We start from the raw sequence: 18,109 nt of genomic DNA, 5'->3' as shown, positions 1-18,109 counted from the left end.
TCTCCTGAAGATGTTTAAAATTGGCAACTGGATGTTACCACCCCTCCTGCCAATAGGATGTGTCCCAAACTAACACTATCAACACTGATTGGACAATGCCAGAGAGTGTAGGGACACCATCATTACAAGGCAGTGGGAACGCCTAGTTGTCAATTTAGTCCAGGAGGAACAAAAGAGGAATGACAAGGCAGAGAGCTGACCAGTCCTCTTTAGCCTACTGATAGGATTCTCCTTCCTTTTGTCATTTTAGATGTTCAAGAAATCGCAATGAAACCCTCAGCAGCTACAAATGGACTCCAATCAAAGTCGCCACTGGTAAGGAATATTTCTCGATTTCTCATTTTGCCTATGAGATTGTAAAAATGTGTCCAATCTGATCACTTCTTAAATTCTCAAAAATGGTAAAAAGCTTGAATCTGATTGGCCGCTATGTCCAGTTTCATGGATTAGCATTTGAAAAGCCTTCAGCTAATATTCCCATGACAATTAAATGCTTTATTATACTTCGGATAGGCCAATAATGTCTGATTTGAGGGGCTCCAACTCCCAAGCAGTCCTCAGGCACTTGTTTCACAGCCGTCAGAGGATTGCAAGTGTTTTTTCCATTGATTTTAATGGGAAACATCCCATCGCACTCGCGTGCACATCGTACGGTATGCGAGTGCCTAAAGGTCCCAGAGAAGACATTGGGCACCTAAAGATAGAACATGCTGTGATTTTCAGCATCACTCATGTGAATAAGGCCATTCAAAAGAATAGAGTTCATATTCACACAAAACTCATGTTGAGATTCTCGCCCCTGTGAATGTACCCTAAGGGGAAGGGAGTACCTGGAGAGTCGCCCAAGTGATTGTCAGACTGAACATTATGCCTTTGCAATCAGCACTGGATGTTGCCGGTCACATGAACAGGCTTAGAGTAACACCCCTACCCAGATTCAAACCTTCTTCCTATTGTAAGGATCAGCGGATGTAGATCCACTGAACTACAGACTAGTCTAGCTTTGGGCCAGATCCTGAGGTTCCTCGGTCTTCACCCTTTAACCCCACCAGCTGGGAAATGGGCTTCGCTACAGAATCCCAAGCGATTACTACTGTGGCCGCTAATGCAGTACCAGAGGACAAGAACAGGAGTGAAGTCAGACAGTCTGGGTCATGGCTGGCGGCAAACTTCAGGATGAGGTACAAGCCATAGGTCGGAAAACTGGTTTAGCATGGAGAATCCGGCCATAGGTCAAGGCAGACAGCGGTCAGAAGCGTGTCAGTATAACAAGCCAGGGTCAGGAGCAGAGACAGGAACATAGTCAGAATAAGGGCTCACGTCCATGACCGTGTATTCACGACACATCACGCGTGTGCGATCAATGGAGGCAATGAAAGTCAATGGACCTTCATTATTCCATGCGCACCCGCATGTGGACACTGTATATCGATACGCAGAAGAAATGGAGCAACATGCTCTATTTCTCTGCGCATCATATGCAGCCCTTCTATGGGTTGCATATGATACGCTGTCCATACGCAATATATTGCGTATGGGCAGCATTTTGATACGCATTTAAGAAAAAAATTACACTGCGCATGTCTGTGACATGTGATTTGCGGGCATGTGCAGTGCCATACTCGGCCCATACGTGGTGTCTGCTGGCATTGCATATGTGATGTAATGTGTACACTTGGATGACCCGCGGCATTTTACGTATATGCCTGTGGGCATGGGTCCATAGCCAAATATTGAGAACTAGAGAATCAAAACAGACAGAGAGACCACAATTCTCAGACACGCACACAGGAGGTAGATGCATAAAATAGGCAGGTACCAATTATGATTGGAGGAAGAACACTTTTTTTGGGTGCTCTGGCCCTTTAAGAGCATGGCTGGATGTGTAATCCCCTGCCATTGTCACAGCCAGTGCAGAGGCTGGGGCACCAGGAACTGAATGTTGGCTGTGGCTGCCAGGAGAAGTAAGTTGGTGCCGCCCATTGTAATACCTATGCATATGATGGGTTGTTGTGGGAAGCCGGAGCGTAGCTGTAGGGGGTGAGGGGCCCTGTTACGGATTTTGCATCTCTGCAGAGAAGGAACTGTTTAGGTTAGCAGAGAATGTCTTTAAGTATTACATTATAATAGGACATCCCCTTTAATGCAGCAGTCGTGGAGGACCTGTTCTCGGCAGACCGTTATGTCTATACCAGCTTTACCTGTAGTTTAGGAGCCCTTTTAACCCCTTGAGTGGCGGGTTTCCTACCACCCTGTCGTGCCCACCAGGGCAGGTTTTTTAAAATGGTCTAATCATTGAATTTCAACTAATTTTGCAGTTGCGTCTCAAGAGCCATAACTTTTTCATTTTTCCATTGACATGGCCATATGAGGGCTTGTTTTTTGTGGGACAAGTTGTGATTTTTTAAACAGGGGGGAGGAAAAAAAGAAATGGGGAAAAAAGAAAAAAAGAGGCCATGTCATTAAGGGGTTAAATAATGCATTAACTTCCTTCTCTTGGTCATTACGACGCATGGATACCACATGTGTGATTGTATTTTTGATTTTTTACCAAGTAAAGGGAGACAAGTGTTTTTATTATTTATTTTTTTTATAATTTTTTTACTTTTCTTTTTTTGTCCCTTTAGGGGACTTCCACAGGGACCCATCAGGACCCCCTGATCACATTCCGGGGGTCCGATGGTGATAGCCCTTTACATGCTGCAGTGACAGCCCTTTACATGCTGCAGTCACATAGACTGCAGCATGTAAAGGGTTAACACAGCAGAGATCGGAAGTTTTCTCTGATCTCTGCTGTAAGAGCTAGTACCTAGCTGTCCTCTGACAGCCAAGCACTAGCTCTCCCTGCCACAGAGACCATGCTTGCTTCTGACAAGCCGATGGTCTCTATGGCAACCTATAAACAAAGCAGGAGACTTAGAAGCAGGAGATTGCCGGCAGATCGGCAATATCTTCTGCTGGTTTTTCAAAGCCCTTGCTTTGTTCTCTGTGGGACTGTGCAGGCAGAGCACAATGTCACAGCTTGTGGCATTGTGCTCTGCAGCTCCCATAGTGATACATAGCCCGGAAATCTTCCGGGCTATATCGCTATGGACAGTGGAGCTCATCCCGGAAAATTTCCGGGTGTGCCACTCAAGGGGTTAAAGCCTGACCAGTATATTGCATTTTTAATACCACTTGCGGGATATAACTACACGCTGTTTGTACATTAGACTCAATAGTAAAACAGTACTTACAGTCTCCCCCTAGTGGTGCAATTGAAAACCTCAACATTTAACTCGGTTTTTGATACGATCACTGCGGAATCCAACCTGGACGTGTGCATTTGGCCTTAATCATGCAGCATGAATGACATGATACATTTTTTTTTCTGCATTCTGGTACAATTGTGCAGATACCAAAATTATTATTTTTAGGGTTTTTCCAGTTTTGCACTATAAAACCCCTTTTTTTCATTTAATTATTTCATTTCTTTGCATTCAAAGCCCCAGAACTGTTTTATTTTTCCATGGGCGTGTGAGGGTTTGTTTTTTTGTGTGTTGAGCTATAGTTTTATTGCTATTATTTTGGGGTACATAGCGCTTTTTTCAATCACTTTTATTGTAATTTTTTGGAGGCAAAACAAACAAAATAAGCATTTTTTTTTTCTTTGCTGTTTTTCGCCGTACAGGATAAATCGTGTTTTTAATTTATTGTACAGATCATTACAGATACGAGATACCAAATATGTGGGGTTTTTTTTTACATTTTTTATATTCTTTTTTATACAGACAAGGAAAATGTGCACAAAAAGGGTCTTTTTTTTTTATTCATTTACATGTGGGGAGGTTTAACGCTATTTTTTTCAAACATTTTTTATGTCCCTGTAGGGGACTTGAACCATAAAAGCTGCGATTGCTATAATAATGAATTGCAGGACTTCTGTAGTGCCTTATCACTTACAATAGTGATCTCAGGCCATGGTAGTTTGGGACACCAGTGTATGGCATCTGGTTGCCATGGCAACCCATCGGCCCTTCGCGATTACATGCCGCAATGTAGGTGGTTAACAGCGGGGATTGCTGTTCTCATCGATCCCCGCTGTTCCAGCTGTAGCTTGCAGTTAGCTCACCTCTGAGCGTGTGCCATCCAGAGAACGTAAGTTTTTATATCCTGTTACGCTAAGTACTCCCCAGCCAGGATGGATTACGTCTTGTAGCATAAAGGGGTTAATAATGTTAAGAGGTCCAGAATTCTTTAACTGTGGCATTGTGCCAACCGTAAGTGTGGCAGATTACTGGAGCTTTACCGTAGCAGTCTGTTATATATACAGCCAATGTATAATCCATATGTTTCTGTATTTTTCAGAAGGTTCACCAGCCCGCCGAACACATGACACAGGCACAAAAATACCGCAGTCTGTCCGCTGATCCACGCACCCGGCTGCAGAGAAGATACTAGTAGCTCTGTAGGTGGCTGAAAATGTAGCATCTTCCGTTGTATCATAGAAGGACTGTTAACTATATTCCGCAATGTTTGTACATATATATGTATACAGATGTAATATATTGGGGGACTATAGGGGGCGTACATTTTAGGTTTCTACATTTCTGTGACGTAGCAACCTAAGCTTTCAGTTTTTTACGTCTGACATTTGCGATTTCAATATGGTTAGTAACCATTTCAGGAGGTCGTGTCTATTGGCTCTGTATATTCAATATATCGTTAAAGGGGTTTTTCTCACACACCGTTCAAAGTATCCTGCTTAGCTTCACATACTTATAGAGTTACATGATAACATTCTAGCTGCATGCTGTCACCACTAGGGGGAGCTTAGGAGATTCCTGAATACTGTTTTTCCATTGAACCTTGCATTTGCATCGTATTCAGTAAACTCCCTCTAGTGGTGGATGCAGCTAGACAGAAATTTATCATTTAAGGAGGTTTTCCAGGACTCGAAGGAGTTTTTTGGGATAAAGATATTGATAACGTATTCCTGGGATAGGTCATCAATATTTGATCTGTGGGGGTCTGCCACTTAGGACCCCAACCGATCAACGGATTGAAGAGGCTGCAGAGCTTTGGTGAGGACTGTGACCTCTACGGAGGCCTGTGAGGTCCCGGTTATCAGTAACATGGCCTGTCTGAGAGATTTAAGGGAATGGGACTGAGCTGCAATACCAGGCAGGGGTGCTGTGCCTGATATACATGAGTGCTACTGTCACTTTTAGCAGCTGATCCCAAACAGCGGATCCCACAGATCAGTTATTGATGACCTATCCTAAGGATAATACATTAGTCCTAGAAAACCCCATTAAATATTAATGATATTTATTTAGGATAGATCATCAGATCTCTTGATGTCTGGTCTTACAGCTTAATCACATTCACTTGATTGGGACTGAACTGCAGAAAGGTCGTGTGACTGACGAGCATGACGTCAAGGACTGAAAAGATGCTGCAGCCCAAGCCCATGGCTGCTTCAAACAGTTAATCGACGGGGTCCCGGAAGTCCAAAACCAACTGATCTGATATTGATGCCTATCCTAAGAAAATCAGTAGTTGACCTGATAACACCTTTGATTCAAATTTCCTGTTCATGCAGGAGATTTGGATCTCTGTATCAGTAACTAAAGCTCCACATATCTTAACCATGCGCAATTTAGCAGAAACTCCAGGGTTTTCTAGTAAAAAGTTCATGTTATGTATATTGACAAGTTTTTCTTTGTCAATCCGTGATGTGTAAGTCAGCTGCAACTCTCCAAGCATGGGCAGGAACTGATATCTTTAAAGGGGTTGTCCAGGACTTTAACTATTGGTGACCTCTTCTCACAATTGATTGGTGTGGATCTACCATTCGGCATTGCCACCAATCGGCTGATCACCGGGCCCACTGTCAGTGCAGACAGCATTTCAGTGGCCCACTTTGGTACTACAGCCACGGCTCCCATTAAATTAAATGGTAGCTGTGTCCACAGTACCAACCTACAATATGAACAGTGCTATCTGCTTCCAGTGCTGTCCGCATTACATGGGCGCACATTCAAAGACTGAGTAGCCATATAAAACATGGTCTTCCATTCTTTTCCTTGGCTTTCCACTAGGGGTAAATGGAAGGAGGTCCTAAGCAGTTGTTAGAGGAAGGGTATCCTCCCTTCTGGGCAGATGATCACTCATGTACTATCATACCTCATTCAAATGATTGGAAGTTAGGAAAAGCTTAGAGAACTTCTGGGACTTTTCATATTGTACATTAATTTCATTCTCGAAAACTTTTTGTAAACTGAGATGTGTGTGCTGCAGTTTACACCGAGCCGCAATTCAACAGCATAGCAGGAATATTTATCTAATCCTGCACTATTACCTAAAGAGGTTTCCCAGGCCACAACTATTGATGGCCTATACTTAGGATAAGTTATCAATAGCAGATCTGCCATTCGGGACCCTTGCTGATCACCTGATGAAAAGCGGACAGCTGCAATACTTAGAACGCCGTCCGTAGTGCAGTGGTCCAGTTTAGCATTGCAACTCATCCCCATTAACTTCAATGGGAGACAATCGCAATACTAAACTGGGCAACTGTCCAGTTTGGCCATTAATAGTTTTTCACCCATAAAACCCCTTAAAGATTTTTAAAAAAGTGATTTGTTTGATTAAATTATGAATGGCTAAATTTTTTTGTAAATATTTTTATTCTTCAGTTTTTTTTTAAGGATTTTACCAATTTATTACATTTTTTTAAAGCCGCATTTAATTTCTATGGATCGTTTCCGGTCAGCTTTGAAGCAGGATTAATAACAAACGTTTCAATGTACACTGAAGCATAACTGGAAACCTGGTGATTCCATACAACCTTTGCATCACCAGGGGGCAGTAGAAGACTTTTTTTATATATATAAAATTTGTGTAAAGGCCTGAATTTTATATTTTCTATTCTTTGTTTTTTATCTGTATATTATAAAGGTGTGAATAGCTGCAATAGTGGATCCTGTACTTTAGAGATTTGTAACTCCCATAACGCACTTTACTAGATTGTTATATTTTTATATCTGAAAATACCTCATTTTTTTGCAGTGAATGTTAATTTAAGTTTTCTGTTTGATAGAAAAAATATAATTATTTTAATATCCAAAATAAATGGTGAAAATCTTGTTTTATTTCTGTGTATTTAATTATTAGTGTCTGGATATTTGCTGTCACTTACAGCCAAGTGTTACATATTTATTCAATGATTAGATATAAAATAGATAGAGATAGAGAGCTAGGAGAGATGGCTAGGTAGAGATAAATAGATATGACATAGATATAAGATAGATAGATATGAGGGAGGTGGATAGATATGAGAGAGAGAGAGAGATAAATATGAGATAGAGAGAGATATGAGAGATATAGATGGATATTAAATAGATATGAGATAGATAGATAGATAGATATACAATGATTAGATATTTTCAGATACCCTGCTTCCCTGAAAATAAGACCTAGCATGATTTTCCAGAATTTTTGAGGATGTTAAATGATTTTTCAGGCTTTTTGAGGATGCTTGAAATATAAGCCCTACTCCAAAATTAAGCCCCGCTAACAGTTAATTAAAAAAGTCAATTTAAATAGTGTCCAGACAGCTATACATGTAAAAAAGTTAAACCTTTTTGAACAAAAATTAATATAAGACACTGTCTTATTTTTGGGGAAACACGGTAGATATAAAATAGATGGAGATAGAGAGCTAGGAGAGATGGCTAGGTAGAAATAAATAGATATGACATAGATATATAGATTAGATAGATAGATATGAGAGAGGTTGATAGATATAAGGGAGGTGAATAGATATGAGAGAGAGAGAGAGAGAGATGAGAGAGATAGATAAATATGAGAGAGATATAGATGGATATTAAATAGATATGACATAGATATATAGATAGAGAGATAGATAGATATGAGAGAGAGAGATAGATAGATACTTACCGTGTTTCCCTGAAAATAAGGCACTGTCTGATATCAATTTTTGTCTCAAAAGAGGCACAGTGTCTTATTTTCAGGGGGTATCTTATAATACTTACCTAGAAGCCGACGTTCAGGTCCCTCACGTTGTTTTCCATCTCCATGCAGGCTTCTGTGTCCTCCTGAATGCCGACGGAGCAGTTTTTCCTGGAAGCGGGGCTTGAATACCCCGCCTCCAACAAGCTAATGCCCTGATTGGTTAATCAAGCGTCACATCAGCCAATGAGAGCCGGCGCTCGATTAACCAATCACAGCCATTCATTCTGCGCTTCTAAAAAGTATCGGAGTGAGCGCTTCCATAGCAACCTATAGAAGCATGGTTTTACACGCTGCTGTAACAGCATGTAAAACGCACTCATCTGACTGAACCGTTAATGTACGTGAAAAACAGATGAAAATTCCACAAAAAAAAAATCGACTATGTGAATACAACCTTAGATAGGCAGATTATCTGCCTATCTAACGTTATGTTCATCATGATTGCTCTGTGTAAACAATCCAGTGATCAGCCCAGCCAACATACAAGCAAAATTCTTGTTTGTCAGCTGATCGCGTCTTTTATGTACGCACAAAAATGACCAATTGCCGGCAGTGTATCTCCCCACTGTAAACAGGGATGTGCTGTCAACAATAATGGAAACGAATGGTCACATGAACGAACATGAAGTCACAGGTGATCATTTGTATGACCGGTCATCCGCAGTGCGAATGGAGCCGGAAGCTGACAGCTCTGTCTGCATTGCTGCAGTCTAGGTTAGTAATTACAAGCACAGCTCCCAATGGAAGCTCTGACAACGGCCCGATATCAGCTGACCCAAGCAACAGATCCCCGCTGATCAACTATTAATGACCTTTTAAAAAGATTATCCAGGCAGTAGCCACCGGGATACACCGGGGTCGGAGTAGAAGCACTGCTCCGACACCTGTGTAGTGGCCGGTGCTTGTAATTGCAGGCACAGCTCTTATTGAAACCAGTGGGAATTCAGCCTGCAATCACAAGTGCAGCTACCACTGATTTCAATGAGGGCGGGCCACTACACAGGTGTCGGAGCAGTGTTTTCACTCCAACCCCTGTGTGTCCTAGTGGGTGTTGGCTGAATAACCCTTTTCAATCCAGGAAAAACCCCTTTAAATTCCTGCATTTATTCTTGAATAGAGATGAGCGAGCATACTCGGAAAAGCACTACTCGCTCGCGTAATTTGCTTTATCCGAGTATCGCTGTGCTCGTCCCTGAAGATTCGGGTGCCGGCACGGAGCGGGGAGCTGCAGGGGAGAGCGGGGAGGAACAGAGGTAAGATCTTTCTCTCCCTCTCTCCCGCCCGCTCTCCCCTGCTCCCCGCTGCGACTCACCTGTCAGCCGCAGCGGCACCCGAATCTTCAGGGACGAGCACAGCGATCCTCGGATAAAGCAAATTACTCGAGCGAGTAGTGCTTTTCCGAGTACGCTCGCTCATCTCTATTCCTGAACCATAGTCCATACCCTGATCTGTGATTCCATATAACATGCCGCCATTCTGCTGACCATAGGACAGACATGGAGAGCATGTTGTTGAGGAATCCCAGTATCCCAGAGAGCGCCTGCAGCCAGCTGTTCTCGTGGACCGCGGCCAGATAGAGTTTGTAAACATCTCACTTCGTTTGCATCAGTCAACGACATTTATAACTAATTCCAGATCCGCCAGAGAATGGTGGAGGGCTGTGATTACGACATCCGATGTGGTAACTGTATCTCTCCTCCATTTGTTTACACTGTCTCCCAACTGATGAGGTCAATTTGATCTGCTACAAAAGACTAAAAAACAAACAGATGATGTTGAATAACAACGTTCTTACTAATCGCCGTAATGCAAACCGCTCACAACATCTTAGTGTAAGGAGATACCATAAGAACTGTCGTCACTGGTGTCTTCACATCGTGTCCAGGCTGGCACCTGACAAGTTTAGTGTGTGCCACGAATGGTGGCATGGTTCGGATTTAATTGGGTGCAGAGCTCGGTTTTACCTCCAACCTATGAGGAATTTACAGTTCTTTTATAAGTCTATTGCTACTTTGGGCAATAGGCAATACCGCACAGTACACGCAGGTACTCTGCCAATGAAGGGTAAAGGGGGGTTTATCACAAAAGAAAGTTATGCCATACCCACAGTATAGGGAATAACTTGCTGATTGGTGGGGGTCCAATCAATGAGACCACCACCGATCTTAAAGCCCCTTTTACATGGCACGATTATTGTGCAAATCGCTCATTAGATCGAGCACAATAATTTTGACATGTAAACATGTGCAGTAAATAATGGATCAGCGATAAATTGGACCTCTCATGCAGACCATAAAATCATCGTTAGTCTGCCGCTGCATCGCTCAGTTTAAACAGGCAGTTGTATATAATGGACTGCCTGTTTACTGTGACTGGAAATGGGCGGACCAGAAGAGATCTCCTGCCTGGTCCACCTCCATTCACTGAGTGATCATCGCTGGGATGTCTGTCAGGGTTGATGGGTGTCGTGAGACCAAATATCCTTCAGCCGTGGAAATGCTTCAGATGGACACAGGGGCCTGTTACAATAGTGCCAACTGTCTCTGGATGGCGGACAATGAAATAATTGGAGCTGCTTGTGCTTGTCGGATGATCAGATGATCCTCTCTACTCTGTCGAGGGCATCCTGAGCCTGGTCATCTTGTGTGCCCTCACACATCCACTAATCCCAACACCGACTAACAGTCTGGTCAGAACGGCCCAGGCGGTGACAATTCATCGATACGACCATCCAGCTTCTCATATCCCAATAATGCGCCCCCTCTCAGACTCTGGTAACGGGGTGAAATCTCTTCTCTGCGTCGTTGAGGTGTCTAGTGGTCAACAAGCTCTACACAAGTGGAAGAAGAGGTCACTACACAGAAGGAGCCTCCAAGAGCCTCTTATAGGCCAAAGGGGGAACCACTTTTAGGTGGCAAGACCGTTCATCTAATCACACCAAAAGTCTCATCATTTGTATATCTGCCTGAGATGGAACTGCATGCTGAGTTTTGCAGCAAACAACAACTCCTTCTAGGGGCTTGAATTTTTTGACAAGGAATGTGTATTAGTTTAGCCCCATGCATAAAATATTCACATTTTTGCATATTTAAATTTTTAAGTGTTCAGGTTTGCATGACCATATCTACCTATTCAATTGTAAGGTTCCCATGTGACCTGCTTAGGCGTTTTTACCCAGAGTGAGTGGTGTGTTTTTTATACGCTATGAAGAAGGCGTATTCATTGTACCTAATGAATGTTGTATACACGATTTTAATTTTTGCTAAATAAACCAGACGTTTTCCATCCTCCTTCTCCGGGAGGCTGGAGTGTTTTCATAATTGATGTTTGCTTGCCACTCCATTCTTTGATACGGTACAGCTGGAGATAGTGAGCTCAAGCACTTGCAGTCCTTTTGAAATGAATGGAGTGGCAGCACACATGTACAACCCCTGCTCCGTTCATTAGGGGGCACCAGAACCCCATTCTTGGAATCAGTGGGAGTGGCTAGGATATACGTTTTTTTCATGGTAAAACTTTTAAAAGAGTGTTCTCATCTCGGACATTTATGGCATGTCCACAGGGGGGCCAATTTAGACATTTTATACGCCAGTCTAAAAGAAGTTTGTGCCAGGCTAATAGCGACAAACATATTAAGAAGCTTGCACCATACTTTAGTCACATCTGTTGGCACCCCCATGTGCCATATTGAAACTTACGTCACCTCTAAGCTAGCAAAGGATTCAGCTATAATTTATATCATTTTGTGGCACAAATAAAGGTGAGGAGCCATGTGACTGTCATGCCTCTTAATGTTAGGTATAACCAACTTTTTGCAAAATGCCAAAGCCTGGCATAAAATTTCAAAAAAGTCATAATTTTGGAAACTTTTGTACATTCTAGCATACAGAGCCTAATACCTATGTCACAGGGTATGTGATAGATGTGGCTCCCACCTCTACGCCCTGCACCTATCTCTAGAGGGGGCTCTCGAACTCGTCCCACCTCACCCTATCTCAATGCTAGAAAAGAGAATGGGGCATCAATAGCACACAAGCTACACCATGTCCATTTCTATGGGACTTACAGAAACAGTATAGCACAGGGTACTCAGCTGTTTCCATAAACCCAGCCACCTCTTACAGCCAGTATAAGGTGTCCAGGTGGACCGAGTCAGGCAGGATAGGGTTGGGCTCTACATTTCAGAATTAGATTGTACAATAATCATTCGATCTAAACGCGAGCCAATGACTGAACGACAAACCAGAATCGTTCACTTATCGTTCATTCCATGCAGGCATAGAAGTCGTCGTTGGCTCATTCACTTTTGAACAAGTCAACTATAAATCTGCCTGCCTAAACAGGCTGCACAAGAGCGATAGAGCTAGCGATGACATCACTGACTTTTTCGCTTGTGCACCCCTAGGTGCAGGTCACAGAAGTGGGACTTGCATCTATTAGATGTCCTATGGTTATGTCATAAACATCTGAGATGAGAAAACCCCTTTAAGACTGTTTTTCTTACCTCTTTGCCATCTAGCCTTCCCGTTATTGACCCTTGACTACCTTGACTTCCGCATCCACTCTACAAGACATCTCTATCTGATAACCAGTCTGTGACTTCTCTGGGAGCCACAATCTGGGGATCCAATAGTAAGGTCCAAAGCTGGTAGAGGTGAAGAACGGGATGATTCCTTGGACTGCAATCCGTGGTTTATTTAGCCAGTGCCATGGCAGTTTCTGTATAGAGGTTCCACCATCTCATGAGTTTTGTAATAGTCTTATTATAGATTGCTGCTAGCTGCTCGCTGGTGCCAGTTATAGAGGGAAATCCCTGTCTGTAGTGTTCTTGTTGCTCTGAACCTTTACCTTATAAACTATTAACTTCTGAGCCGCATTCCTGACTATTCCCCTACCCAACCATTTGCTATGCAGTTTGCCTGACTATTACTGATCGTCTGCTTATTTTACAGATTGATACGATCTACGAGGCCGCTTTCAAGCAAGCGTATTGTAACACGTCCATAATATGCATCCGTATTACGGACGTGTTTGAGATGACATTACTCTACCTCTGTATATCATCAGTATTTCACCACTATTTGATCAGTATTTACCTCTGTATAGTTTACTTTCTACTTGGCAAATACTGATCAGTATTTGCCCAATAGAAAAGAATACAAATATGGAAGCAAATGTGCAAAAAATAGGTCATGCTGCGTTTTAAAAAAAAAAAGTGCGTGAAAAATATGGCCATGTAAATAGATACATAGATTTATATTAGCTCTATATTACAATCGGTAAAATACAGACCGAATATGGAGATGAAATGTGCTCATCTGAAACCGGCCTGAATCTGTAAAGCTCCTGATATTTACCAGCTTCCATTTTTCTGGCTACCGGTTTGGCCCTCCGATACATGGCGACCTAGCCCCTGCGCTCAGGGGGCCCCGAGGCCGCCCTCCGCCATACCCTTATGCACATTCAGTGCATTAATGGCGGGCCGTTCTGTTTGCAGCAAGATTCCCATCATGCGGCAGCCAAAACGGCCAGCCTGAGAGGAAGCCCGGCAGAGCAGGGAGGAGGGAGGAAGTCACATGGGTCGGCAGGGGAGGAGGGAGGAAGTCACATGGGCCAGCAGGGGAGGAGGGAGGAAGTCACATGGGCCGGCAGGGCACGGTGATCATGTGCTGCCCCCTGCTTCCTGCTGAATAGGAAGCTTCTGAGTTTGCCTCTCCTGCTGCTGTGACATGGAGGAGAAGTGGTCCGGGCCCTGGGGTATGTATGTATGTATATATATAATATATATATATATATATATATATATATATATATATATATATATATAATATGTGTGTGTGTGTGTATCTGTCTGTCTGTCTGTCTCCCTTCCTCTAGCTCTCATCTATCTATCTATCTATCTCCTGTCTATCGTATGAACATCTCCCTGGATTTACTGTAATTATTTGCACCCTTTACACACAATTAAAAAATGCATTAAAACTGCATGCGGTTATTAATAGTGTCTGCAGCTCCATAATACCGTACGTGGTCTTTAAATACTGCATGCAGGTTTTTTTATGTGTTTTTCTTTATTGTGGTTCTAAAGTACAACAAAAACATAAACCACCGCTCTCACACACGTGTTCAGAAAACGCAGCTTGAGATTGTGGCATTTTTACCGGAATTTCGAGCAGCGTTTTCGAACACAGGTTACAGCGTTTGACAGCGCTTTTTAATGCACCCCATCATTGTGATGGGTGATGAGGTGTGTTAAAAACCACAAAAATGCAAAAATAGAACAGACAGCTCTCGAAAATCACAGCGTTAGAAACACCATGTTCGAGCGCAAATTTGAGTAAGCTCATTAAAATCTATGGGAGTGTTGTACCGCTGTTAGTACAGCGATTGACACACCGCGCTAATAGCAGTAAAAAGCAGTGTGTGTGAGAGTGACCTGCAGGGCGACAAACAAATTTTCATGTTTAGGAAATGCGTCATGTTTGGAAAGATTATGCCAAGGGGCAGATCATGTATACAGCACGATCTAGGTATGGGTACGGGGGTGTGTGGGGTGGAGGCCCAGGGGGAGCCCCGAGCTGAATCTTTTGCACCCGGGCCCCTGAGCCCTTAGGTACGCCCCTGAGCAGGGAAATATTACCTCCAATTGTTATTCTTTTGCTGGGCCTCTGTGTTATATTTGTGGTCATTCAAGATAGCCGACACAATCTTCAGACTACCTAATCCCCATTGTTAGTGTTAGGACTACCGATGCACTATACTTGTGTTGCTGCAATTTGGGTTAGACCCTAAATCGATTTGATCTCTTGCCGGTGGGCTCCAAAGCAATCAGCTAAGTTCTCCCTGAAGAATGAGAAAGATAACAAAGATCATGTGATTGATAATAGTCAATCAGAGCAGTGCACACTAGATAGTTAGAAAATTGCTGCAGCCATCTTGGATGACCGAACTGATGGATCGGAGAGGCAACCGAGAAGAAGAACTGCAGATAATATACCCTCCTGTCCCTCCTCTCCGAGGACAGAATTTGGTCTCGAAAGCAGATGGTAGCTTTAAACTAGCGAGCAGATACAGTGCTGAGCTGAGCACTTCTGCTGCTTCAATGAGTCCATCTTCAGCTAGCGAGCAGAGGCAGTGTTCAGCTGAATGCTTCTGCTGCTTTATTCTAGAGATTGGTGGGGGTCTCAGCATTCAGATCCCCAATGATGAAAACTTTTTCAAAAGTTTTTAGAAAGTTCTATTTGAATGGGATTGGGGATCTGTAATTCTCAGGACATTTCAAATATGGTTCTCGGCATAACCTGTCCAGTATATAGTAATCAGCACTTATAAATATAGCTCCTCTAACCAGGCAAGCAATAATTAGGACTTAACTTGACATCACGAAAAGTAACTTAGGTAATAAAACAATCTGTCCGCAGTAAACTCACACCGCATGCTCTTTGATTCTCCAATCCTGCTGAGCAAGTTACTGCTTAGTGTTTAACCTCCTTCATAAAACATCTACTTCTTAAGTTTTGATTGACGTCAATAAAAGAAATATAGAGAACATCAATCACAAAGGTCATGACATGAACGTTAGTGGAGGAGAATAGAGATTCCGAATAATCTGCTAAAAGTAGAACACGTCATGACTTTAGAGGACTTTGATTGTCCTTTGAAGAAACATGGCTTCCCACAGATGAGGCTCTTTTGAAGAGATGGTTTTCATGTAGCTTTTGAAGGTTTTAAAGATGGGGGAGAGTCTGATCATTTGGGGTAGTCAGATCTAGAGAATAGGGGACACAGTGGAGAAATCTTGTAGATAATTGTACTAGGAAAAGAGAACAGAGAAAGGGGTCTTCTGAGGACCAGAGAATAAGTGTTGAGAGGTATAGGGATATTGAGTCAAAGATGTATGGAGGGGGCAGGTTGTGGACAGAGATGCATGGAGGGGACAGGCCGTGAATGTGGACTGCCAGATAGTAGAGAGGTAACATCTGGGCCACAGAGTTAGATTTGCGTTTTATCAGCGTTAAAGTTGTATTGAAAGTTATGGGAGTCTATGAGCAGTCCTCGGCCAAAGATGTAGATGGAGAACCGTAGGGGTCCCAGTAGGGACGCCAACAGAAAGATGGTGAGACGAGGAGTGTATGAGTAGGAGACAATAAATGTTCAGTTGGCAAGGTACTGGATGAGGAGATCTTAAAGGATGAGAGTGATTGTAATAGGAGGAAATGGTTGACGTTTTGAAGGCAGAGGAAGAGCCTAGAAGGAGGAGCACAGAGTAAAATTAGTGATTGTGGTTAAGGCAGTTTTAGTAGCGTAGGAGGGGGCAGAAAGCAGAATATAGTCAGTCAAAGAGTGAGTTGGTTAAGGGATAGGTGGGCATGCCACTCAAGGAGATTTTTATTTAGGCCAACTGGAGTAATGAGATGGAGCAATATCTGGACATGGAGGACAGGTCAAGTGGTGCCAATAACTAGGTTAATACAACTGCCGATTTGCCCTTTTTGTGACAAAAGAATCACCAGATATGCTTTGAAGTAAATGTCCACTCTCACCCAGATCATTGCTACATAGAAATGGCTGCACAGAGCTTTATTACAGATCTCTAATGTAGATATTCTCTCTTCCCTTACTAACCATAGTTTAGTGCTGTGATGCATAACCTTCGGCAAGGGGGCTGCATGAGTCCTGTGAGGCTTTTTTGTGCAACTCCCACCCATCAGGACTCAGAGATGCTTGTCTATGTCCTGACAGTTCAGAAAGAAATGACTGTCAAGAACAAGTGCCATCATTGGGAATACTCTTCTAAGTTTTATTGTGCTCCTTGGGAGTCATACATTCTGACTACATGGTCCTCAGACTGAGAATATACTCCTTCTCTTGTGCTTGCTTAGATGCATCTTCTATGTCAAAGAGTAGAGGAGTGGCAGACTACACGGAAATAGTGACCTTGTTCTTTCTACTCTAGAGTACTAAAAAGATGTGATCTGTCATAAATGTCTCTTTAAGTTTTACTGTGGCCTTGAGTGTGTAACAATCTGACAATGTGGCCCTAAGACACAGAAACTTTATGGACTCCTGGTTTAGCTCTTGCACTTCAAGTCTTAGCAAACAACTCCTCTGCATGGGGGAACAAACCTTCTGTTGTTTTTTGTGAATAACACGCAATGAAACGTCTTAGAGAAGACTACCCAAAACTACAAAATTGGTAACCTGTTATGGCGTTCCTCAGGTGACCATCAATCAATGCTAGTGCTCTAGGGTCCAGTTAGCAACCTCACAAGCCCAGGTGGGGTACTGTTGCCTGGTGTTGTGGTGGTAACAGAGGAACTCTGGTTGGTCTTCTGCAGGATATATGTGTGGGGCCTCCTGCATTGAATATGGATGTGATCTCTGCCAGAGACATTCGGTCATTCACAATTCTAGCCAGACGTCGCTAGTTGCTATCATTAATCACCCGTAGGCGTCCACTGCAATGTCCACTGTGGATGGTAATGCTTTCCATGATGTATTTCTGATAAACACATGACACTGTGGATCGAAACACTATCTTTTCTCCTTTCTTTCAATCCCTGGTCATTGTTACAAGGCTTGTATAAAGAGTCTTACATTGACTTTAGGGATTGCTGCCTTCCAATAGTTGGCACTGTGGAGGTATTGTTCCTTCTCCCTTAATTGCATATTACCCAGAGGAGCATGAATGGCCTTCTAAGTCTCCTCACGCACCGTCTAGGTTCTCTCCCTACGGAGAAAAGATAGTGTTTATGACCCACATCATAAGCCTCTCTCTAGCAAAGCCAGAATCTTGCTGCACGCTAATAAGGAGCAAAAAACCCCAAACAGCTGTCTGTGCATGGGTTCTGGCTTTGCTTTCAATCCCTGGTCATTGTTACAAGGCTTGTATAAAGAGTCTTACACTGACTTTAGGGATTGCTGCCTTCAAAAAGGTGGCACTGTGGAGGTATTGTTCCATCTCCCTTATTTGCACTGTGGATTGAGAAATGTTAATTACTTACACAACTTAGGAAAGGCAATGTCCTATCCATCTGGAACCCACCACCATGTCCCATTCAAACTCCGAACATTGCTTTGCTATGAACAT

General features: G+C 43.0%; 1 protein-coding gene across 2 annotated transcripts in view; it reads left to right on the top strand.

The window, feature by feature from the left end:
* CEP126 (centrosomal protein 126) overlaps window positions 1–6,610 on the top strand; it is a 61,014-nt gene extending 54,404 nt beyond the window's left edge. For both annotated transcript variants that reach the window (XM_066586526.1, XM_066586534.1), the window contains 2 exons: window positions 251–315; window positions 4,348–6,610. In XM_066586526.1, the coding sequence (XP_066442623.1) occupies window positions 251–315; window positions 4,348–4,440 (158 nt within the window). In that variant the 3' untranslated portion in view covers window positions 4,441–6,610. The remainder of the gene's footprint in view (window positions 1–250; window positions 316–4,347) is intronic.
* The last annotated feature ends 11,499 nt before the right edge of the window (window positions 6,611–18,109 follow it).

The sequence above is a fragment of the Eleutherodactylus coqui genome, chromosome 1, assembly GCF_035609145.1.
Source record: "Eleutherodactylus coqui strain aEleCoq1 chromosome 1, aEleCoq1.hap1, whole genome shotgun sequence".
In the NCBI taxonomy this organism is placed as follows: domain Eukaryota; kingdom Metazoa; phylum Chordata; class Amphibia; order Anura; family Eleutherodactylidae; genus Eleutherodactylus; species Eleutherodactylus coqui.
This window is presented reverse-complemented; position numbering and strand designations above follow the sequence as displayed.